General features: G+C 41.5%; 1 protein-coding gene across 3 annotated transcripts; it reads left to right on the top strand.

Annotated features, from left to right (window-relative positions):
* Positions 1-561: 561 nt before the first annotated feature.
* On the top strand, positions 562-25,146 carry OGA (O-GlcNAcase). 3 transcript variants are annotated; one of them, XM_051617478.1, is made up of 16 exons: positions 562-1,141; positions 4,809-4,860; positions 5,174-5,271; positions 6,473-6,603; positions 8,161-8,332; positions 9,367-9,465; positions 9,632-9,916; positions 10,465-10,623; positions 11,845-12,455; positions 12,827-13,001; positions 16,496-16,581; positions 17,451-17,555; positions 19,060-19,145; positions 19,901-20,093; positions 21,952-22,111; positions 22,876-25,146. In XM_051617478.1, the coding sequence occupies exons 1-16, from the start codon at positions 955-957 to the stop codon at positions 23,010-23,012; spliced, it is 2,736 nt and encodes a 911-aa protein (XP_051473438.1). In that variant the 5' UTR covers positions 562-954; the 3' UTR covers positions 23,013-25,146. The 3 variants fall into 3 exon arrangements, with proteins under 3 accessions (XP_051473438.1, XP_051473439.1, XP_051473440.1); XM_051617479.1 differs by lacking the exon at positions 17,451-17,555 and having other exon boundaries at positions 568-1,141; XM_051617480.1 differs by lacking the exons at positions 12,827-13,001; positions 16,496-16,581 and having other exon boundaries at positions 568-1,141.
* The last annotated feature ends 23 nt before the right edge of the window (positions 25,147-25,169 follow it).

Below are 25,169 nucleotides of genomic sequence, written 5' to 3'. Positions count from 1 at the left end.
GCAGCTTCTTCCTTACTGGTTGCTTGTCGGCTGGCACCAGCCCCGGGGCTGGGGGGGCTGGAGGGGCCACCTCACCGGCCTCGCCCTACAGCCTCACGGGGGGCCTCCCCAGCCCTCCGACTCGTGCTCTGGGCACCTGCTGCTCCCAGCCCCACACGCTGCCCCCAGGCCGGAGCTGCGGTCGGACCCTGGGCCGCGCCTCTGCGGTGCTCGGACGGGCGGTCGCAGCTTCCCAGCCCCGCACCGGCCGGGACCGCGGGCGCGCGCAGCTCCGCGGGTTCCCGCCCCCCCGAGGCCGCAGCTCCGCGAGCGCGGGAGCGCGCACCACCCCGCCCCGCTTTCCCACACCGAGCCCACGGCGCGTGCGCGGCCCCCGCCCCCCGCGCCTGCGCGACGCCCCGCCCCTTTCCCGGGGCCTCCCGCGCATGCGCACGGGAGGGCCGCGGCGGGCTCTCCGCGCACGCGCGCTGGGCCGGCGCAGCCGCGCTCCTCCCCCCGCCGCCCCCCCCGAGCAGGCGCAGTGCGCGCGCTTCCGCGTCCCGCGCGTGCGCCCTGCGCGAGCCGCTCCGCCCGCCCGTTCCCTGAGGCGGCTCCCGCTCCTCCGTCCCTCGCTCCCGCTCCAGCGGCGCGGTCCGGGCGGCGCGGCGGGACGGGACGGGACGGGACGGGGCTGCTCGGCCCCGCGGAGGCCCGCGTTGTTTCTTCCCCGCGGAGGCAGCGGCGCCCCCGGCCGGCCCTTCGCGCGCCTCGGCGCGGCGCGGCTGCGGGCAGAGCGGTGCCGACCGGTTGGGGCCGGTTCCCCGCGCAGGCGCAGGGCGCCGTAAACAGGAAGCGGCGGCGGCGGCGGCCTGGAGCGGCGGAGACAAAGGGGGTGAGCAGAGGAGAGAGGAAGGCCGCGGGTTGGCTCGGCTCGGCCCGGCCCAGCGAGCGGGGGTCCTGGCGGCGGGCGGCAGGATGGTGCAGAAGGAGGGGCAGGCGGCGCTGGAGGAGCCCCAGGGAAGTCCCAGCCCGGCCGGGGTGCCCGGCGCCCCCTTAGAGCCCCCGGGCGCCGCCGCGGGGCCCGTCCCGGGGGGCGAGGAAACCGACACCGAGACGGAGACGGCGCTGGGATCCCGCCGCTTCCTCTGCGGCGTCGTCGAAGGTAAGAGGTCTCGGAGGGGGTGCCCGAAATCCCTGGGAGACCGGGGGTGTGGGGGGAGGAGCGGGCCGGGGGCGATATCGGCAGAAGACCAGGGAGGGGGGTCTGGTTCCTAGTTGCTGTTCCCCGTCTCCTGCCCCGATCCCTGAAGGAGCCCGGCCTGCGAGCAGGGCGGTGCGCGGTTCTTGGCTGGGGCTCCCCCCGCTAGAGAGGACTGGGGGGCGGGGAGGAGCCGCGGCTCCCGGGCGGGGCTGCTGCCTCTGGGGCTTGTGCTGGAAGCTGCTCCCTCGCTGGCAGGGAGTGCCCTTGGATGGCAGCTGTTCGGCGGGGTGAGGGCAGGCCTGGCGGGCCGGTGATTCCTTATGGAGGCTGAGGCAGTTCTGTAGCTCGCTTGCTAGTACACATCTACAGAGGGAAGCAAGAGAGAGAAAGCGAGCTACTGTGCCATTATCACAGCTGTAAGAGCCTCTTCTTGTGCACCAGAGGCTCAGGTTCAGTTTCCTGGGAAAGGAAGAGGTGATTCCATAGGCATCTGTTCTAAAATTAATATTAAATGCTTCCTGCTCTCAAACATGTTGCAGCTTACTGTTTTTATTGCTCTGTAGAACAATAATTTTCTGTCTTTTGGTATAGTTGCAGCATTAAAAGGTTTAAATTGTTGCAGAACTTGCAAAATAAAGGGACTTTTCTGCATTTCTTCAGTAACTACAGAATTTATCTGCATTTCTGAGAGGTCAGCTAAAGCTGAAAGCCAGCAAGAAAAGACGGTTTATTCCTAGCATAATAGTTGATTTGGAATTCTTCTGAATTCCTGTGGACTGCTATTCTTTCTCTACCTATAATGAATCTCCAGTAGGAGAACAAATTATTAACAGATGGAATGGAGGGTGAAACAGGCGGTTTATCAAAGTCAGTTTCTGCATTGCTTGCAGAATGGCTTTTATTCATATATTTTAAAAAAGACCATTTGGCTCCTGCAAATGTCATGGTGTGAAGTGCACTAAGCCCAGTTAATGCCCATATTTTTTTTAGCACTTACTAAAGCTTAAATGCTGTCAATGTGTAGAGAGATGCCTTTACTTTGTTAATAGACTTAATTCTGTGAGGATAGATGCAAAATTGAAGGCTTTGGAGACAGACAATAGTGAACAGAAATACAGATTGTAACAGCGTATTTTCATGGATCATCGGCTTATCCAGGTTTATATCAGAACCACTGTGTATACCATAATTATTTTTCTTGTCATCTTAGTTACATTGTTGATCTCATCTGCATATATTTTGGTGCAGGTGTTCTTGACTGTAGTGAGTAAAATACAAAGCAAGAAAATGGCCTCTGCCCAGTGAGGCAGTCTAACACTTGTTAGGAGTTTCCAGTCTAACATTAATGTACACATGGAGCGGGGGGGGGGAAATCAATTAGGCAAGTGATTAAAAAAAACCACACCCAAAATCCCCACAAAACAACAGAAAAATCTGTTGTGGCCTATTAGGTACATGGTGGTGGGTGGGAACATCTGTCTCTTTAGTGCATCAAGAGAATTACAGGGTTAAGAGAAAAACAGGGATTAACTTCAGAAGCATAGATAAATACTTAAACATAATGCAGTAGTTAAGACAAACCAGAGGTATGGTGGGGATTAAAGCAATGAGATGGAGTGTTTGGATCTTTGTAGAAAAGGAGGCGGAGGGGGCTGGCCAAATACTGTGTGTGCACTCCAAAGAATTGGAAGAGCTTATGACAGATATCTAATTCACTATTTTGGGGAGTAATGAGATCTAAGAGAGTACTCAGCATGAAGCTCTGGTGCTCTTCCTCCAGGATATCCTGCCTTTTAGTGATGGGGTGACCGTGGTAACTGGGATGAGGTGTTTTTCATGATCTGTCGTCTTTTTATTAACCTGAAATACAAAACCAGGTCGTTTCTCAGTTACTCAGAAGATCCAAGAATTATCATTAGCTGGTGACATTAGTTATCTAAGAAAAGTGGTGACAGATGGAAAAGTATTGCTTTGGATTAGCATGTTCTCTTCAGTCTGATATAATTAGTTTGTTACCTGATTTTCATGGGTTTTTTATAGAAGGTCGCTGCTCTGCTTTAGGCTAGTAGGTCTGAAAGAGTGTCAGATAAAGCAAGTGTGTTCTGAACAAGCAATGAGACATAAGTGGTATTCATTAGGTATCATACTAACTAATTCCTTTTGTGGTTGTTGAGCTTCCTCAGGGCAGCATCAGCCAGAATTAGGTAATGCTAGTGAAAATGAGACATTTGTTCTGAGTGAAATAAACTGGGAGGTTTTCACGCCTTGCAGCTGTGCTCTTGTTTGTTTCTCTGCTTAACTGTCCTCAGTTTGTCACTTGCAGTTTGTGTGGAGTAGTAGTTACTCAGCTTTCCCGCTTCGTGGTGCCAGGTAGTCTTAGATCACTCTTTGAGAGACTAATGCTTAAAACTTAAGCCTGATTTAAGATTCTTAAAAGAGCATGGTTCACTTAGCAGGTAACTGGTTAATATATGGAAAATACTTCAGTTGCATCTGTTTTGAAAGGTGATAGGAGGGTGTTTTTGACCTCTGAGACCAAATACTTGTGGATTTACAATGATGAACAATTCTGGAAGTGAAGGTATTGTCTACCTTTTTAACTAGTGTTCTGTGGGAGCTCGTGAGTTTTGTGTATTAGGAACATCATTCATCACTGAGTGGCCATGCAGTTTGACTATGAGAGCTTATTAAATTTCAGTGTTATTTTAGGCTCTAGTCTTTGCTCAGGTTGCCAAGCTAAAGCTTTGTTTTGAAGTGCCCACTTGTGGTTGAACTGTTTGCACATATGTCTAAGTGAATTTACTTGACTAAGAGTACATTGAGGGTGTTTTTTTAAAGTATTATGTTTCTAGAACGGAAGGATTAGGTTTAAAACCAGAAGCAGTTACAATTTCCATGGAGTTCCATGGCTTTAGATATAAACTATTCCAAAACCTCTTGTGTAGATGAGTAATGATTATTCAAATAAGTAGTCTTAGCTTGTAAATTTGTGGGAACTGTTAAGATTATCGACTTGCGAGTTGATTTTGACAGGAATCCTATTACACTGAATAGAAGGAATAAAATCCTAAGCATTTTGTTGACTCACTTGCACATTTTTTTTTTTAAATTACACATCATCTACCTCCGTCTGTATTTATGTACTCTCTGTGTGTACCTAACATTTTCATCTGTACCATGGGTTAAGCATTTTTGAGCTGGTAAATATTTTCAAGTGTTTTCAGTGTTCACATTATAATCAAATCTATTTTGTAGGTGTCTGGAGTTACCGTTTAATTAGGCTATGATTGTTAAGTCTGCTCTTATAATAATGCTGACTTGACTTGTCAAGGGCATAAGTTCAAGATTACAGTTTGGATTCTCAAAATTATTTGCTTCAGTAGCCAAAATTATAAGACCTTGGATCATAAGAAATAATTAAAATTGCATTTAAAATTTAGGTTATTACACTTTCCTAATGCTGTCTAGCATTAGGATTAGCTAGATTATTTTTTTCTCCTTTCTGGTTTTGGAAGCCTTTTGATGAATGTAGCAGCAGCAGAAGAGAAACAGGAGTTGTAATATCATGTTTTAGGGAGCAGGCGTAATCTAACATCTAACTGGATAATTTTAATCTTGTTTCCTGTAGGATTTTATGGAAGACCTTGGGTTATGGAGCAGAGGAAAGAACTTTTTAGAAGGCAAGTCATGCTTCCTCTTACTGCAGCACATTCCATCACAATATGATCATAATCTTCCACTTAAGCCTGAAGAGAAGTATTGTTCTAACCTAGGGCAGCTTTTTGTCTGATATCAGTATTCTTGGGGGTTCATTCACCTTACCTTATTGCCTAAATTGGATTTGTCCAATATCAGCTGTGTGTAAAGTTATTGTGTCTTAATAGTATAACACAATGTTCAATGAACTAAAAAAGAATTAGATCAAGTAAAACATAGAATTCCTGAGTTGATAGACTATTTTCCCAATGAAGGACTCTTTTGCTATGTTTATAGACTTCAGAAGTGGGGACTAAATACATACCTGTATGCTCCGAAGGATGACTACAAGCACAGGATGTTCTGGCGAGAAATGTACTCTGTGGAGGAAGCAGGTAATTGCCTTCATTTCCCCTCTGTGTTTTATTTAAGTAGACTTTTGAATTAATTGATCACTGCTACATATGTTTGTGTGCACTCAGTCACAGTAGCTATTTCCAAAGGTGAGTGGAGACCTGTTCTTAATACCCTGCAGATGTATTTAGTGGAGCTCTCATACAAGCATGGCTTTACCTCTTTTTACTATATACATCTGCAGATTATTTCTAAAACTGCTTTTAGGCTTTGTCTTACGAGATTTATTTTTACAAGGGAAAATTATTCCTCTGTCTCTTGAACATCTGGACTGGATTTTGAAGTAGAAATTATTTGCTTCAGAAAAGATAGATGAGCGGATAGCATTCTCTTTTGCATGATTCATTAAGTTCTTGTCTCAACAAAGCTAGTACCAGCCAGAAGAGCAGCTTCTGATTTTTAGTCAGAACAGAGAAAACATGTTTAAGCTGGTGTGAGGCTTTTTATCCACCTCTGGCATTTATGGGCTCTACAGTGTTCATTACCCTGTGGGGATTATAATTTTCCTTGGATGAGGGGAAAAATTATACTCGCTTGAAATTAAGTAATCCATCTTGGAGGCCACTTCGGAGCACTGCAGAAATGTAATCTAAAGGGTACTGCAAGATAATTGTCAGTAACAATAAAGATTGTTAAATATTCTAAAAATAATTCTCTTTCATCATATGGAAGATTATATTTGGAGTTTGTTTCTTAAAGCAACTACTTCTGCACAGTGATATTAAAAAAGCCTTTTTGCTCGTGCGCTAAGCTTCAGTCATGTGAGTAGTATGTGAATGTGTCGTGCATGGTGCTGTTACTACATTGAATTGTCTCTTAGTATGTGTGACAAAAGTGGGAAAAGTAAGTAATAATTCCAGAAGTGTTGGTGTGCATACTGTAGAAACAGACTACAACCACGTTTGTCTTGCATCATTGAGATAAAGATAATTCTTTATATTTTCAAAAATTGTAATATGGAAAATAACAATGCAAGGACAGTTGTTATATTTATTTTAGGATAATTTCTGAGAACTCTTGCAAGTAATTTGGAGCTCTTTTCTGTGCTAGTTTTAAGAAATTCTAGCAAATTTTTATTTTATTATGGTAGCAGGGATATCTGCGTTTTATAATTTACTTAAGATTTCTGAGACATCTTTTTAATTGTTAAATTATTCTGAAATATTTGGATTTGATTTACAGAGCAGCTAATGACCCTAATATCAGCTGCACGAGAACATGAGATAGAGTTCATCTATGCAATCTCGCCTGGACTTGATATCACTTTCTCCAATCCTAAAGAGGTATCCACATTGAAACGCAAGCTGGATCAGGTAAGTGTGACAGTTTCCACAGTTGCAGTGCTACTTAATTTGAAAACATCAGTACCTTGCTCACTCTCACAGTTTTTCACTAGTTCTTGAGTGTTTTCAGCACTAGTGTTAAGTTTTTTGGTGTCTCTGAACACTTCCAGTGGAAGTCATAGAATCATAGAATGGTTAAGGTTGGAAGGCACCTTAAAAATCATCAGGTTCCAACCTCCCTGCTGTGAGCAGGGACACCTCACACTAGACCAGGCTGCACAAAGTCCCATCCAACCTGGCCTTAAACACCTCCAGGGAGGGGGCTTCCGCAACCTCCCTAGGCAACCTATTCCAGCACCTTACTACACTCATGGTGAAGAATTTCTTCCTGATGTCTAACCTAAATCTACCCTCTTTCAGTTTAAAACCTTTACTCCTTGTCCTATCACTAACCTCTTTGGTGAAAAGCCCCTCCACAGCTTTCCTGTAGGGCCCCTTCAAGTACTAGAAAGCTCCTAAAAGGTCTCCTTGGAGCTTTCTCTTCTCCAGGCTGAACAGCCCCAGCTCTCAGCCTGGTTTCATAGGAGAGGTGCTCCAGCCTTTTGATGATCTTTGTGGCCCTTGTCAGAGAAGACTGATTCAAAAAAGTCAGAACCTCAGTGTTCTTAATATGCTGTGTAGCTACGTCTCCCGTTTCCTTCAGGAGAGGGCCTACATTTTCCTTGGTCTTCCTTTTATCCCCAACATATCTATAGATGCTTTTCTTATGGCTCTTTACATCCCCGTCGAGATGTAATTCTGTCTGGGATTTGACTCTCCTAACCTGATCCCTAGCTGTTCGGACAATCTCTCTGTAATCCTCCCAGGGTACCTGCCCTAGCTTCCACCCTCTCTATGCTTCCTTCTTAAGTTTGAGCTCTTCTAGGAGCTGTTTGCTCATCCACGCAAGCCTCCTGGAGTTTTTACCTGACTTTCTCTTAGTTGGAATGCATCACTCTTGGGCCTGGAAAAGGTGATCCTTAAATATCAGCCAGCTTTTGTGGACCCCTGTTTGCTTCAGGATTTTATCCTGAGACTTAGGGTTGCATTGCAGAAGTGGCTGGGGATCGCCTAGATTTTTTTTTTTAAAAAGTCTCCTATTGGATTCTGAAGACTGTTCTTGGGTCTTTATTTTCAGAGTACTTTAGGGCCTTGAAGTAAAGATGTATTTCTAAAGCAAGAGCTCTTTATCCACAGTAAGCCCCTTCAGAGGCAGACCTGACATACACATCTTTGTTTTCCCGACTGACTCCTTTCCTTTGTCCAGAAGCTGTTACAGCATTAGCGTTTTTCCAACTGTATGTCCTATGACATCAGCTTTGGATTGTTAAAACTGGAACCGATTGCAACCTTCAGAGGTCTAGTCTTTGAGAGAAGCAGAGCAGTGAGTTAGAAATAGGCATTCACTGCCACCAAAGTTTGTCTTGCCTCCCCTACCTTCTCTCCCTCACTGCTGTAACTTTTCCTTATAAAAATTCTGTGGGTTGATTTTAAAAAAGCTTTAAGAATTAAAAAAAAATAACATTTTCCTCTTGTCTCTTGTATTAGGTTTCCCAGTTTGGCTGCAGATCTTTTGCACTGCTGTTTGATGATATCGATCACAACATGTGTGCAGCAGACAAAGAAGTTTTCAGTTCCTTTGCTCATGCTCAAGTCTCAATCACAAATGAAATTTATCAATATCTAGGAGAACCAGACACATTCCTTTTCTGTCCTACAGGTAAAATGATATTAATAATTTATATCAGCTTTAAAGGAAGGGTCATATTATCTTACTGGTTGAAACACTGGTTTAATATTTACTCACTGCTTTAAGGAATATTTTGGGGTTGTTGAAATAAATTTACTTACAAGGAAGTGTTTAAGTAATTAAAACATGTGCAGATGTTTTTCCAAATCTACACATCTCTTGACAGGTTTAATGCCAAGCAAAGAAGGCAACTTGGTAAAATGATGCAAGAAGTTTGAACTGAAAATTAGGTTAAAGGAAGGCTGCTATTTGACTTGTACCAAAGTGTTTTTGCTTCTTACTCTGGCTAGCTGTGACTTTGTTAGAATCACTTTAAAATAGAGGTACAGCACAGCCTGTGCTCACTCGGTACCTGTTTTAATACAAGTATCCGCTTTTACTGGTCATAGAGGTGCTTTATTTATTTATTCACTGAAAAATAAGATGACTTGCACATGAGTCCAGTCACTAATTTTTTTTTTTAATTGCAAGCTTCCTCTTATACCTGCAAGAATATTGTAAGGGAGAGAGAATTACTATGTTCAGTAGTATAGATTGTTGCAAAGAAAATGGAATTCAGTAGCAATGTTATCATCATTGTTAATTTGTTTGTTCCCTTACACTGTAGTAGTTTGGTTCTGTTGCAGACCTCTTTAACTTAAAGACACATTTCTGGTGTCAATGTTTTAGGTATTTGCATTTCATAATCACTCTTGGGGTTTCTGTTTCTATTGCATATTGCCTGCTGTAGCCTGCCCTTCTATTTATGGACTCTATTAGTTTTTTCTGAATGTTGACATTTGAGCTATTTTAAATAAACTTTCTACCTTTCCTTTTTTATCTTTATGTGAAGTATCATTCATTATGTCCTTTTCATTTATGCTTTAGACTTTGGGGCATTTCTTGATTAATTTTATAGACTTTTCTCAGATGGTGGTGTTCTCAATGTCTTTGTGGGACAGTTGGGTATGATGTCACACATGGGCACCCTTCTACTATAAGCAACGTTCTCTTTTTCTGTACAGAGTACTGTGGAACTTTCTGTTATCCTAATGTTGCCCAGTCGCCATATTTACGGACTGTAGGAGAAAAGCTGCTCCCTGGCATTGAGGTGTTGTGGACAGGTAAAAATTGTTTGTTTGGGTGTTTGCTGGATTGTTTTTTTTTAATTCCCTACTTGTCTTAAAAAATTATTTCTCAAAGTATTTAGTAAAATAAACTGTCCAGCCACTTTGGGAGTGAATCTTTAAAAGTATGCCAAGCTCTCTGATTATCCTGTTTTTCTTTTAGGTCCAAAAGTTGTATCCAAAGACATTCCAGTAGAATCCATTGAAGAAGTATCTAAGATCATCAGGAGAGCACCAGTTATCTGGGATAATATTCATGCTAATGATTATGATCAAAAGAGACTTTTTCTTGGGCCTTACAAAGGTCGGTCAACTGAGCTTATCCCTCGGCTGAAGGGAGTTCTGACCAATCCAAACTGTGAATTTGAAGCCAACTATGTTGCTATTCACACGCTTGCAACCTGGTACAAGTCTAACATGAATGGCGTGAGAAAAGATGTGGTAATGAGTAAGTATTCATACCTGTTTGTTGGGATCTATGCTTAACCATACAAGACATACTGATTTTTTGCTTTATTTAATGATTCTAGCCTTTCCTTACCAACCTTTTCTTTCCAAGGTCACCTAGATTTTTCTGTCCCATAAGTAAATGGCAATTGTCTGAACGATAAGAAGTATCTAGATTGTTTTATTGACTTCCTGGGTAGTATCTGTAGCACATGCTATCAGAGAATTTCTTGTATCTTGAGACATATCTATGGTTGTATAAAAAAGCACTCTAAGCAAGCAGTTTAATCTCCCGAATTTTATGTCTTTGGATTTGATTCCATTGGAATGGAAGCAGTTCAGATCGGAAGAGAGACTCTGAGTGCCAGAATGTCTAGTTTCTCTATACTGTTTGTGTTGACACTGATGGTGACCATAGTTTTCCATTTTGTTTAGTTAGAATGTAATGCTTTGTCCTTCTTCAAAGTAAGGCTTTTGAATGCCTTGTCTAACATGATTTTTCTTTTAAAAGAAACTTGCATGATAACTTTTTAAAACTTCTCTCTGTAGCTGATACTGAAGACAGTACAGTTTCTATCCAGATTAAATTGGAAAATGAGGGGAGTGATGAAGATATTGAAACAGATGTTCTCTACAGCCCACAAATGGCCCTGAAGTTGGCCTTAACAGAATGGTTGCAGGAATTCGGAGTACCTCAGCAATACAGCAGTGAGTTTGATTTGCTATTGTTCTGGGGTTGGCAGAGTATGGGGTTAAATGTTCAGTACTTGCATTTAGATTAAAACTATTTTACAGATCCTGGAAATCTGTATACTTTTCAGTTTGAATTGCTAATGGGGGAAACTTTATTAAAGGTAGAAGAATGCTTGGCATTCTGTAGTGTGCCTGTAGTGCCCTGGCTGATCAGCAGAAGCAACCTTGACATGTGATCCTTTGACAAGATAGAGTCTGCATCTTGCTAGTCCCACTTGTTTCTAGGCTTCTGTGGGACCTGAGAGAGTAGGAATAGTCTTTCTCCTGTGTGGGTGTTATATGATTATAAACATTAGTTCTGCCCCAGAAGAGCCTCTGTTGTTCCAGGTGTTTTAAGATAGCTTGATTTTTATGAGCTTCTGTCTGCAGAAACCAGCTGGGTTTCTTTCAGCTTTGTACACCTTTCTTGTAGCAATGGAAGCTTGGGATCTGAGGTAAAATCTGTTCTTCTCAAATGTGGGTTTGAGGTGGTCAGAGTGCCCTTCTCTGGTAACTGGTGGTGGAATGGAAGAACTTCTCCCAACTCTGCTCTGGTGCAGTTACCTTTTTGACCTGCTGGAGGGTTTTAAATCTTTCTAAAACTCAGCTACAGCAAAAACATTGGGAGAGGAGTAGTAATTAAGGTGTCATCTTCCTCCATTCTCACTAGTCAGTTTACATTGGAAGGAACCTCCTGACATTGCCTGGTCTAACACCTTACTCAGGCAGGGTGAGTTTAGAGAAGTTTGCCCAAGACTGTCCACTCAGGTTTTGAGTATCTCCCTTTTTCCTAGGTTAAAGACATTTTTGCAAATGAAGTATTTAAGTGTATTTTGAAGTGTGCTCTATATCCAAGTAAGAAATTTCCTCTGCATCAACTGATTTGTAAAAAAGTTAACTTTGAGAGCTTTTTATTCTGATGACATAGTCAGAAATGCTGCTGGCAGCACACAAGTATTAACTAATTTTGCTAACATTTTTTCCCATCCTGTCTTTGCTTATCAGTTATGTGGAGGGGAAACTTGCCAGAAGATCAAGTCTCTAATTAGAATTACAATGACAAAAATGAACAGGCAAAATGCAAGAAGGAAGATGCACTTATCAGATGCCATGGCATCCATGGTTTTCAGAAGTGCCTGATTTGTACCTTAGTTGGCAGATACTGAAAACCCTTAACTTGCTTTTTCTTGTTCTCAGGTAGGCAAGTGGCCCACAGTGGTGCTAAAACTACTGTAGGGGATGTGGGGCCTCTGGTGTCACCATCCTCGTTAAATGCAGCAACTGTGGTTACCACAGTTTACCAAGAACCCATCATGAGTCAGGGGGCAGCCCTGAGCAGCGAGTCACCAGCCCTGGGGAAGGAGGAGGAGAAGAAGCAATCTGATGAGGAACCAATGGATATGGTGGTGGAAAAACAAGATGACACAGACAAGAGTGCTAATCAGATACTGACAGATATTGCCGAAGCCAAGATGGCAGAGGAGTTGAAGCCAATGGATACCGATAAGGAGAGTATAGCTGAATCAAAGTCCCCAGAGATGTCTATGCAGGAAGACTCTGGTAGCGACGTTGCCCCTATGCAGACTGATGAGCAAATAAACAAAGAACAGTTTGTGCCTGGGCCAAATGAAAAGCCTCTCTACACAGTAGAACCGGTGACATTAGAGGACTTGCAGCTTCTCGCTGACTTGTTTTACCTTCCTTATGAACATGGGCCCAAAGGTGCACAGATGCTGAGAGAATTCCAGTGGCTCAGAGCAAATAGCAGTGTTGTCAGTGTTAATTGCAAAGGAAAGGATGCTGAAAAAGTGAGTGTGAATCTTGTTTCCTTTTCAATGAAAATTCTGAGCAATGTTATCTCTTCTCTGTTATAGAGACTGGTGTTCAGCTTCCTAAAAGCTGAAGGGTAGTGTATAACTACCCTCAGGTCACAGTAATTTTTATTCCTTCAGTGAAATCTACTGGTTTAAGCCCTGTTTTAGTGCCACAAAGGCAGTCTGGTGACTGTGTTTGACCAGTGATCCCCACACTGGCCTCACTTCTAACAGCCATAGAGAGTACCTGTGAGTCATGTGTGATGTGGTAATCTTAATGTGTGAAGTAATTAATTGTATTGTCCTCCTCCATATGTAGAATACGTCTCTAGAAGGCTGTGTTTGATCTTGTGGGTGTTTTTTAGATAGAAGAATGGCGTAACCGAGCAGCCAAGTTTGAAGAGATGTGCAGCTTGGTCATGGGGATGTTCACTCGCCTCTCCAATTGTGCCAACAGAACAATTCTTTATGACATGTACTCCTACGTCTGGGATATCAAGAGTATTATGTCAATGGTGAAATCTTTTGTGCAGTGGTTAGGTAGGTGCATTGGGAGCCATTATAATCCCAGATAGTGTATTTTTTTGTTTGTTTTTAATTAGCCCACGGGGAAAACAAAATAGTAGGCAAATGTGTTTTCTTGGACATGGGGTCTGGTTTGACCCTGTTTTAAAGGTTTTCCTGTCTCACTATTTGAAGCAATGCTTGCTGTGAATTTGCTTTGGTATTGTAAGGAGTCTGCTGGATGTTTAAGATTGGAGACCATGATTTTCTTCTTGGGCTAATGAAACTTGAATCTCAGCTGACACGTAAGTGTTGACTTTAACTTACTCTTGACTGAATGCACACTGGACTCTATGCCATGTAACTCCTTGGATACCCTGGTGTAAGATTGGAAATGACGCTACGAAATGTGACCACATCAGCCATCTGCTGCTTGCTCTGTCTTGATAACATTCTTGCTGTCTTCAACAGAAGAATTGCAGAAGCGACCTTTCAATGGGCCTGGCCAAGAGGAAGCTGATCCTCCCAGCCCTGTGCGCATGCGAGCTTTAGCGTAAGGCTATTCTGGTGCAAAATAATTTCCTTTAAAGATTTCCAAATTGTTAATTTTTTAAAATTATTTTTTGATAATGGGTGGAAATTATGGAGCTCTCTAGACAGATATAGTCTGAGACTTAAACTGATCTTGAAGCAGGTTGGTTTTTTTGGTTTTGTTTTTTCCTTCTGTTTTTTTAATGTGTGGCTTTTTGGGGTTTTTTTGTTGTGTTTTTTTGTTTTCTTTTTTCCTGAAAGATTTTTTGCAATCCTAAGAGGGCAGATAGCACCAGCATGGCCTGGGTAATTCTAGTGACCTCATTTCACTTCCAGGTTTCAATAAGGAATATGCTGTGGACTTGCTTGATGACATACACAGCAGGCAGCAAAGCTGGTGGTCTCACGTCACACTTTTTGTAGCTGTCGCAAACCTCACAGTGGTCAACCATTACACAGCCTTGTTCTAATCTTAGTGTTTGGATTGTCTTTAAATGATACTCTTAAACACTGGCAGGTTTAAGCAGGGACAGAGCAGGCCTGTTATGTCATCAAGTCAGTCCGTGCTCAACAACTTTTTCTGTGCTTTGTGCTTATTAAATATCTGATCCCTATATGGTTGATAAAGAAGATCTTTTAAGACTGCTTTCTGTGAAGTACAGAGAAGAAAACTAGCTTGGGAAGAAATCTGCAGCATTGTAGTATGTTAACAACTCTGCCTGATGCTGTTTAAAAGCTTTAATCTGTGCAATTTCAAGACCAGCGTGACACAACTCCCCCAAATTTACTGTCCTTGCTGAACGTTGACCTTTAGGTAGAAGGAATGCTCACTTTTTAATCTGTTTAAAGCTTCAGGCCAAAGCTGTAGAAGAGAACAGCAGTTCTTGTAATTTCTGAATATTGAGGACCCAACTGAAGACTACATTTTAGAACTGACATTCTACCTACTGATTTTAGCTGAAATGGTCTTCAGTTTTTAATGTCCTTGTAAAGTTCAGTTCACGTCTTTAAATACATCCAGTATTTTGAATAGTTCACATTAGATGCCAGCTCTGTATCGGTACTGTTCTGTTCTGGTACTCAAACTAGTATTAGATGAGAAATTAATTTTAAGTGTTTTTGACAGTTTAACGCTCATATGCTAATGTTTCTTCTGTGAGAAGGGATGCTTTTGTTTTCAGCTTGCATTTTATCACTAATGTGAATACAGAGCAAAGGTTTTTGAAAAAAGGCGTAATTATGTAAAGCTAGTAAGTACGTTACAAATCCAAACAAATTAGTTTTCACAATGGTGTGCTCAATGGTCCACTGAATGTTCACTTTCTTCACCTCTCCTCCCAAGTCCAGCTAGCATTCAGTCCCTTAAATTAGTGTGGCTGTACAGTACTATGGATTACTAATGACTTCTATTGTCTTCTTCCCCATTGTGTACAGATGGGAGAACCCTCAGCACAAGTTTCTACTGCTATTGGATGGACAGCGCCAGATGTTCACAGCGCGTCGTCATTAATTAATTAAAATGGAAAGGTTTTGTCTGTGAGGCAGCTCAGATAGATTAGGTGTGCAATAGGCATGAACTGAAGTCACATTTGCGCAGCGACCAAGGCATTAACTATGTTTTTCATTTATACAGCTCTTCATTCACACAGCTCTTTATTGTAATAATTGGAAGTGCTAGTTAAGTTGTAGTCTCAAAGTACAGACAGATACTGTCTTCCAAGTTACTGACTAAACCTCATTGTGATGGGTATCTTTTTGAGTGAGAATTCTCAAATGTGGGAGTAAACCAAATTCAAATTCTAATGCTTTCATTGTTTCTGGAATTTATCGTATGTAGGGTAGTTTGCATTTAACATATTCCTGAACTGTCATAAATGTCAAACTTGGCACACTTTGGGACTCTCTGACTAGCACAACATACTTGTCTGTACTGATCTGAGACTGTTACTTGAACAGGAGGTATATTGGTGTCCACAAAAGGAAAAAGTATTTGCGCTGCTCATCTTGTCAGAAAACTAGGCAGGTCATTGAAATCTCCAGTTACAATGCCTTTTTTTTTTTTTTAACCTACATAATTGTTATTTATGTTGTTTGTTGAAGGCTGTAGTGCCTTGCTGGCAGAACAGTATTTAAAATTAAACAGCTAATAGAAGTTTCTTTTCTAAAGCTGAGTAAACTAAAGCTGAGTGCTTTGGTGGGCCTGTTGTGGCTGACTGATTAGCAGGGACCCTAATGTATCTGATGTGCTTGAGGAAGACAAAAATAAGGATGCTGAAAGCAAAACTGTTATCTGTCACCAACAGGGTGTACTGCTTAAATTGTGAGCTAACTCAGTTAATGCTATGTAGCTTTTTAACGTGCCAGCAGCATAGTGAAGGTACAGCCTGGGTTATGTAAATCTGCATATTCTCATGCCAGAATACGGTTTCATACCTGTCCTGGCTGCCCGAACTATTCTGGACTGTTTGCAAATATTGCCAGTCCTAGTTTTCTGACAAGATTAGAAACAATCATTACTAAAATGTGACTTCAGAAAGGTCCATTTTTTTTCAAGGGGCTGTGATAATGGCATTTGTTTGATCTAAAATTTCTTTTAGTAGCTATTGAGCCATGTAGCTTCCAAGATGTCATCTTTTCATAGATAAAGTGCATGTTTCTGCCACAAATATACAAAAAAAAAAAGGTACAAAATATCTGGGAAGCTTATATAATTGCACTTGGCACCATTCTTGTGCCTTCTGGTCTGGATTTGAGGTGTTAGTTGAGTCATCTCACCTGTTTTTAGATGAGTTGATTATAGGCAATAAAAATTCTGGCATACTGCCGCAAGCACAAAGTGTTTATAAAGAATACATTATTACAGCCTCAGCCCCCCAGCCCTGGATTCTAGCTCAGTTAGAGAGTTTTTTCCACAAGTGTGTGTTAGCTTTTTGGACATGTTAGACACCCAGGAAATCCCCCTTCTCGTAACATTCTCCGCTTGGATCTGATCTCAACAGGGTGTCGTAGTCAATCTTCAGCACAGTTCTTAAGTGGAGACCAAGAACCCTGGGCCTTTAGAGGTGGTCTAGCAGGAGAGTTCCAGGTATCAATATGACTTCACAACTGAATGACATTTTCTTTGTTTTATGAGAAACCTTTTGTTGCACATCAGAGGTCTGGAAGGATTGGTCTGCCGAAGGCTTTCTGGTCCAAAGCCCATTAGCCTTACATCTTGGTTTAAAATAATTTTCCTCCCCTCTCTACAGTAATTTCTCAAGGAGATGCTGCCTGTCCCACGCGCATGCGAAGCGCAGCGACTTTAGTTGTACATTTCACATTGTTTCTTTGCAGGTCGCACAGCATTTTTATCTGCGCCCGCAATTGCACAATGCGCGCACGCTTGTCTGCCGTTGGGAATTCCATGAGCAAAAGCCGTAGTCTTCCAAATTTTGATTCCTCTCTAAATAAAGCTGTACTGTGCTTTGTTGCAACGAAATAAATTGGCAGATGTTTTTAAATCGCTGTTTATACCATGTTCAGATTTGTTCATGGATTTTTCAGGCGCTGTACTTTTCCCCCCTCACAGGTGCTCTGCGCGCGCAGCAAATTGAATCAGCGCATTGCTTTTGGGATAAAGCGTCTCCTCTGGCCAGTTAACCCTCTTCAGACCAAACCTTTCCTCCTGACATTCTATGTTCTTATACAGAGACAGTGTAGATATGATTGGTAAAAAGTATTATAAAGCAGATAAGATTAACAGACTCTTAATGTGCTGTTTCAACTGCATATTTTAAAACACCAATTGGATATTTTCTATTCAAATAAGGTCTTTGCATTTGTAAAGCATACCAACCCCACCTTCTTCTGGGGTGCCTGCAAGTAGCAAATGTTAATTTGGGAGTCTGCAGTGCACACCCAAGAGTCATAGGTTTTGTTGTTCATACAGTCATATTAAGTATTTTGTTTTCACAGCGTTTGCTGCCTATTGATGGGGCAAATGACCTCTTTTTTCAACCACCTCCATTAACACCCACTTCCAAAGTGTACACCATACGACCCTACTTTCCTAAAGATGAGGTAACTGCTTTTGATGCTTGTCACTGTTGTTGTTAGTGGTGTGTTTCCTTTTTTGGCAACACTGGTTACTGCCGAGTCCCTTCATCCCTTAATGAAATAGATGTCCCAGTATCTTGGGCAAGGCGCAAATGCAAGCTTAGGGGAAAACTGAAGTTAAGTTACTTGCCTGTGTTTCATCAATATGCTGTGCAACAGTACATGTACACCCACATCTTGATTTCCAGTCTCCCACCCCACCATCTTTTTAAATCTGCAAGTACCTTGCCTGTCTCTGAAAGGCAAGTTAGTTGGTGGTGGCTAGTAGAGGAATTCTTGCAGCAGGGACACATGCAATGCATTAACTTTAGCAGTGGGTGTGTATAGCTGTTGACTCACAGCTATATAGGCAGAGTGTTGGTACCATGTCTCAAAATGCAGCTGCAAAATGTGGTGATCCTTCAGCTATTCTTACTGTTTTAGTTTTGTGAACTTCTTGGTTTGATTTTGAAAGAATGGTACTTTGGTTTGATGCTCATCATCATTGATTAGTTTTTTCCCCTCTCTTTCCTGCTGAATAGATTGTTCTATAGCTTCATCCTGTTTAGCTTAGCAAGAAGAGTAGTTAACTCATTTTATAGATGTAGTTTAAACAGTGCAAGGATTAATGTAGCTTGAACTTTTGCACTTGTAGCTACATTGAGATGTTTCTTTTGAAACATAAGTATCTAGGTTGAGTTTGCAGTGGCTGAAATGAATCCTGACTTCGAAGCCAGTCAGATAGGACTAGCTGAAGAGGACAAGTCTTTCACCTGCTACTTTGTTAGCTTTGTCCTGTGCTGTTGGCACAAGCAGTAAAACAGCCTTTTCCATATCTTAGTGCAGGGCTGTACCTAAGCTCTTTTGTTCCTATGTAGGCAATGAAAATGATATTTCTAAACCATCTAAACAATTGGTGATGCAGCTAAACATACATTCATAAAGAATATTTTTTCTGAGGAGAAGTTCCTTTATTATGAAAGGAGGCCAGGGACTTAGCAAATATAAAGCCTTTCAGCTGGAAAATGTAAAGTTTCTTCTTTAAAGTTCATCTGATACAAGTTTACTCTTTAAAGAGGTTCAGCCAAAGCCTTTTAATGTGCAGAAGGTCAGAGTGTGTCTGTCTGTCACAGTGGTTAAATTGTTGCACATACATATTGGAGGATTTGAAAAGGGCTGTGTAGCAAGGTTCTTGATTTCAGAGCTGGGCTGACTGTGAGATTAAACTTGAGCTGTTAAAATGTGCAGGAGGTTGACCTGCAGCCATCCAATTTAACCACAATGCTTTTGAAGGGCAACTTTAAGAGTTACTTGGAGATGGGGGAAATGGGCAAATCCTTTCTCATAGATGGTTACTCTTATTCTGTGTAACTCAAATGCCTGTCAGTACAAGTTTACAGGGGAGCTGTTGATGAAATCTCTTCAACACAAAGTTTTTAGCTTTTGAAATGTGAGTAATGACTTGAAATCATCTGTTCTCTTCTCTTAGGCATCTGTATATAAGATCTGCAGAGAAATGTATGCTGATGGAGCTGATCAACCCTTCCATAGTTTACCAGATTTAATTGGAGACAAGTATGTATTAGGAATTAGTGATCTACAAAGGTGATTCTGAAGGATGAAGTCCTGACACTGTGTTTAATTTGAATTTTTTTAAAAGTGCACGTGTGGGAAGAACACAAAGAATATTTGATTTACAAAAAAACCCCACCACCACAAGCTGCCCTCTGCATGCCTCAGGAAACTGGTGTTAGGTTTCTTAAAGATGCCATATGTCTCAATCTCCCAGCTGACTACCTTGAGGTTTTTTTCTGAAATACATGTTACAGATTACCTGTACCAACTTTTAAAAAGAATAAGCAATGACAAGTGAGATCTGAACTGCAAAATGACCTACTTTGAGTAATTTTTTGTATGTCTCAAGTGTTTAATTTAGATAGGACTTTGTAAAAAGGCCACTCTGTGAGTGACAGGAAGGTAGTTAAGAAAAGACGTGTAGCTGGTATTAAAAAACAGAGAAGATGGAAGAACAGGGTGGTAATGGCAGCAGAGGAACTGAGGGCAGAAGGTGAAGGAAGTTTGTCTCACTGGTGAGTCAGAAGAGCAGTGTGTATGGAATTAAATTACAGGATCCTGAAGTGCAGATGTTGCTCATAGCTGAGTTTTGACAGCTGATCGGTTTGTTAATTAATGCTTTGTAGGAACTAATTTTGTGACTGGAGGATTCTGTCCCTTCTTTACTTGACTGTAGACTCTCCTCCAGAGTACCTGAAGAGCATACTTGTTCAAAGTGATCTCCTTTTGACTGAATTTGGACGCTTTTTCTGCAGGTTAGTAGGAGGTCTGCTCACCCTCAGCCTGGACTACTGCTTCGTCTTAGAAGATGAGGATGGCATATGTGGCTATGCTTTGGGAACGGTTGATGTGACTCCTTTCATTAAAAAGTGCAAAATGTCTTGGATCCCTTTCATGCAAGAAAAATATACTAAACCAAACAGTGACAAGGAGCTGTCTGAGGCAGAGGTTGGTATAACTCACAGGGTCAGAACTCTTTCTTTCCAAAGCAGGTCTTTGTTTTTCTTCATTTTGAGCTTCCATGTGTTACTCAGTTTTCATACCTTTCTCAAGTCTTCAGTGAGTGTGGCATCTGACATCTTAGAATGGTGGCAGGAAAACAATTTACTGTCATTCAGATACAGCTGTGTGTTGAAATACACCCATGAGGTGTACTTTAGTGGCAATCAATGCAGTAAATGTAAGACAATCTAGAGAAAAGTGTATTTTGAAAATGAAGGATTGCTTCTGCTCTGTTCTTCTGTGAAATGAGATGTTAGTTTCCCTCTGCTGCAGGTGAGACTAACCCCTGATAATCACATCAGTTTAAGTATGGAGAACAAATTAAAGAGCACTTGGTTTTGATGTTAAAATCTATGAGGTATTTGTGGAGTGTGACAACTGTAAATGGTGCAAAATGACATCTCACCTTACTAAAATATCTTGAGTTGTGTTTAGAAAAAATCAGAAAAATTATGTCACTGAGCTGTTAGAAGTAGTGAAAAATTACGCATTCTTGCCAAGTAAAGGAATGTGTTTAGTACTAAGAGGTGCAGATTCCCACCTGCATGTGGAAAGAGGTGTGGACAAAGCTGTAGGAGAATCAGGCCCAGAAGTTGCTTTACAGTTTTATCTAAGTTCCTTTTAGGAAAGTTTACCTGGTATTTGCTTTTCCTGGTAATAGTTACTAATGATCACAAGAGATGAATGCAATGTCTCTCTTAACTGCTTTTTAGGTCCACCTGTACCCTCCACTCTTGGATAACCTTTTTTACCTCTTGTAGCACTTTCGGTCGTTGGATGAAACAGTTATCACCTTTTCCTTCGTGCTTGAGGGTGGCATGGCTAGCTTTGAGCCGTCTCTCTGGGCTTTTGCCTGTATGGCTGTGATAAAAGCCCAGAGGAGCTGGTGTGATTCTGAACCTGAAGTAGCTCAAGTTTGAAGTAGTAACTTTGAACAGAGGTTCTCCCTGCAAGAGTTTGCGTGATAGCAGTTTATGGATTTGAAATTACTGCATTTAAACTTGACTGAAGAAGAATGTGGGGGTTGCTGATGTTATTGTTCCTTGAGCAGTGAAGTCTTAGTTTGGGTTGTTACGATAGTTATACAGGAAGTAAAGCTAGGTGGCTTGTTTACTTGAGGCAGTGCTCCCTAAAGGTTTTAAAATTCAGTAACCAGGGGAAATTACTTGAGTATATTTCAGATTTGCCTTTGTCTGCTTCTGCATTACTTCACTTTATTGTTCCATTCCCATGAGCTGCATGAGGTTAACATCTGATGTCATATTCCCAGAGACCTTCCTGGACACTTGAAACAGTCTTTAGTGATCAAGAACATGCTTTAGTAACCAATAAGGCTTCTTGTAAGCTAGAGAAAAATTTGCTTTTGTTGAGGCAAATAGTCGATGAGATAACTGTATGGACATGAGAGATAGTTCCAGACTGTTGTGAACTAAAGATGTGTGGAAGCTTAGGATATTTAGAGCTAAAACTGCCCATGCAAAGAAAAGCAATCTCTGTGCACAAACTGTTGGTTATGGTTTAGGTTACGGTTTTTCTCACTTAGAAATGTGGGTTACTGAGAAGCCATGCAAGGAATCTTGCATTTTTCCTTTGATAGTCTGAGGTAGTTCTGTAGTCTGTCTTTTTATCTGGAGTAGAGAGAGCAATTCAGCATGAAAGGAACAAAGTGGCCATCAGAAGTGTAGCTGAAGAGCATGCTGGTTTATAGGTCTACTCTGTGAGCAAAGCAAGCTTCTTTAATAAAGATGAATTAAAATTAAAAGCTGGATAATGATTAAATGTCTGTTTCTTATATTCTTTTCAGAAAATAATGCTAAGCTTCCATGAAGAGCAAGAAGTACTACCAGAATCATTCCTTGCCAACTTCCCATCATTGATAAAGATTGATATTCATAAAAAAGTGACAGATCCAAGCGTGGCCAAAAGTATGATGGCCTGCCTGCTCTCTTCTCTAAAGGCTAATGGTAAGCTACTTGCACTCAAAATTCCTTTATTCCTAATTACATGTTAGTTCTAGGATGCAAGGCAAACTTGGGATGGTTATATTAACATCCTGTATTTGCATGTCAGCCTGAGATACTCGATTCCTGACATACTTGGCACTCTAGATTTAGGTAAATAATTGTAAAAGCTTTCAGATAGCTGTCTTTGGTAAAAGGTAGCTTTTCACTTTAGCCATTACCCTACAAATTAGAAAATAGGAAGAACCAAGGGAGCAATTTGGCAATGAGAGCACACGTTTTTGCATCTTGAACAACACAGAAGTGTTTATATTTCCCCTGCTGGCATTGGGAATGATGCTTTTTCTGATGTGCATCAGTGTGCACTGGTGGGTAATTACCAAAACCTACAATATGGGGAAGCACTTGGCTGTCTGCCTTACCATGCACCTGAGGTTCACAGTGCCTCTGCACGATTTGGTGCCTGCTTTTACTTCTGTTTTCTGAGCCAACATCAGATTTTCGAGATGCTTTTATGTGAAATAAAAGGTGCACAGAGGGTTTGTCATATTGATAAGATTTCTGCAACGTGCAGCCCCTTTAGGGGGTGGTCAGCTGTCTTGCCATAAATCTGATCTCTTTTGGGCACTATGTTCCATATGGAATTGGATCAGTGATTTTATTGGGTTTAAATGTTAAAATAGGTTGGAACTCTAGTAATATTTGATGACTGCACTTTTTACAGTAACTTTTCCTATAGCATTTCGTTTCCTTTCTTCCTTCTTCAGGCTCCCGTGGGGCTTTTTGTGAAGTGAGACCAGATGATAAAAGAATCCTGGAATTTTACAGCAAGCTGGGTTGTTTTGAAATTGCTAAAATGGAAGGATTTCCAAAGGATGTTGTTATCCTTGGAAGAAGCCTGTGAAGTGCTTGACAATGAACTGTTCCAGTACTGTAGTCCCTTAACAGCTGGGCAGGTAGTGGTGGGGATCTTCTTATGGTCTAGCTGCACAAAGCCAGCAATAAGCCAGCTTAGTACAAGGGGCTATGCGAAAATCACCCATCACCATTCAGACTGTAATTTGTTGGAAGAGGATAATGCTGCTGAAAACACCGTTTTAACAAAGAGAAACCTCATCCTCTCCTGGTCCTGTGTGAAGTGCCAAGGAATCTTGCATGGGCTATAGCTTCTCAGAGGAATCCCTCTCAGTCAGCGCTGTGGTTGATGACAGTTCTCTGCATTCATATGTCAACAGAAAAGTGTTCTCTGGCAGAATTAAAGATGCAGATTTTTTTCTCTGTCATAGAGCAGGATGGGCAACTGGAAGTTGCAGAAATGGGAGGGATTGCTTGTGTCAATCAGCAAATTTAAAGATAAGTAGCTACAATTCTATTTTTTACTATCTTTATGCTTGTTGATAAAGCAATGACCCATTGTCACTTCTAATGACCATTGGTGCAAGCTTTGTGCTTTGTTAGGGACAAATGTGCAGTGGTCTGTGGCAGAAGTCACTTAATGAGAAACTTGTAAATTTCAGTGTATATAAACTTAGCTGTATGCTGACTAACGTTTTGTTTACCAGTTTTGTAACTTTTTCTTTTGAAAAGTGAAAAGGTATAGGTCCGAGATGGCACTTTTGAATAATCTAAAACCACAATGGAGAACGAATCTGCCCTCAGCACTGACCTTTCTTATAGTGCCTCATGTCCTGGGCTGGAAACTGACCATCTTGGGTAAGGGGAGTGGATCCCAAATAATCCTTCCTTCAGACGTCAGTTTGTCACCGCTTGAGGTTGTCATCATTATCCTGGGACTGAAACAGCAATTCACAGGGTGGTCTGCCAGACCTGGTAATTTTGGTAACATTAGCACGGGATTGTGGATGGAAGACGGTGAGAGGGAGAGAGCTGGCCCACAGCTGGGACTTTTCCTTGGAACAGTCACCATGTTTCAAAGCCTGTTTAAACGAGTTTGATTAAATCAGGGTCTTCAAGTCCTGCACATTTGTATCAAATAACTTTTCTATAAGAAATGCCAAAATAAGCACATTTTTACACATTATTTAAATGGTTACCTACTTTTAAATGTTCCAGGAGTTTAATGTTTTTACCCAGGTCTGATGTGTTTGGCTATAGGATGGAATCAGCATGGTGTGGGATCTGATAGTGAGGTTGTTGCATCTTTTATGAAATTGGTATTTCACAGAAGTCCCAGTGTCCCTGATAGATAATTGGCCAGTGGTATACACCTCAGTGTACACCTCACCTTGCTGCTTCCCCCTGCTGCCATCAGCTGTCTTTATCTTCCTTTTTAATTTTTCTGGGTTTTTTTCAGTGGTGTGCAAAAGAATTTCAGTCCGTTTAACAAGCCTCCAGCTGCATAGAAGTTAGGCAACCTATAATGGATGGCATTAAGACTGCAAGAATGTTGTCTGCAACCTGTAAGGAGACCCTGCATTTGGTCTTTCGCTGCAGTCACATGCAGGATTTATGATGTTTTTTTCCTTTGCAGAATGTGAACTTTTTTTTAATGCAGTAGCGAAGTATTTAATTTGAGACAAGTTAATTTCATTTTTAGAGAGAGGTACTGAGTTGTGCTATGGGATTTCATGTAAGTCAGAGCTGAATGCCACTAGTTTTTATACAGCTTTGAGTGCATGTTGAGTAGCTGATACCTTGGTTTTTCAGGTGGGAGAGTTTTGTTTCTTCATGGATACCAGAGTCAACTCATTTATCTGGATGCATAACATTACAGCATAGGATGCTTGTGGCCTTATTTCTTGGCTTTTAAGGAGTTGCCACATTTTTTCTTCCTATGACTTTGTTATTATTATAGGAGATAATTGTATAAGCCTATGGAATGTCAGGCCAATACCATCATTCTAGGATTGTAAAGTGATATGCTGACATATCTTTCATGGTTATGAATTTTCATTAAGGTTGGAATGCCACTTTCATTCATCTGTTTTTAGGTCAACAGTATCTGTAGGAGAAAAAAACGACCTGTAAAACTGTATTTGAAGACCATGCGAGAAATAGAATAAAAATTGAGAAGTGAATGTAAATAAGAAATGTATTTTGT

Source organism: Apus apus, chromosome 4, assembly GCF_020740795.1.
Source record: "Apus apus isolate bApuApu2 chromosome 4, bApuApu2.pri.cur, whole genome shotgun sequence".
Lineage (NCBI taxonomy): Eukaryota > Metazoa > Chordata > Aves > Apodiformes > Apodidae > Apus > Apus apus.
This window is presented reverse-complemented; position numbering and strand designations above follow the sequence as displayed.

What these genes read in the sequence shown, in the direction of transcription:
- OGA (XM_051617478.1), top strand. Translation starts at nt 955, where the DNA reads ATGGTGCAGAAGGAGGGGCAGGCGGCGCTGGAGGAGCCCCAGGGAAGT. An exon ending in TGAAACGCAAGCTGGATCAG is followed by an intron (nt 6,604 to 8,160) that starts GTAAGTGTGACA and finishes CTCTTGTATTAG; the next exon opens with GTTTCCCAGTTTGGCTGCAG. An exon ending in CATTGAGGTGTTGTGGACAG is followed by an intron (nt 9,466 to 9,631) that starts GTAAAAATTGTT and finishes TTTTTCTTTTAG; the next exon opens with GTCCAAAAGTTGTATCCAAA.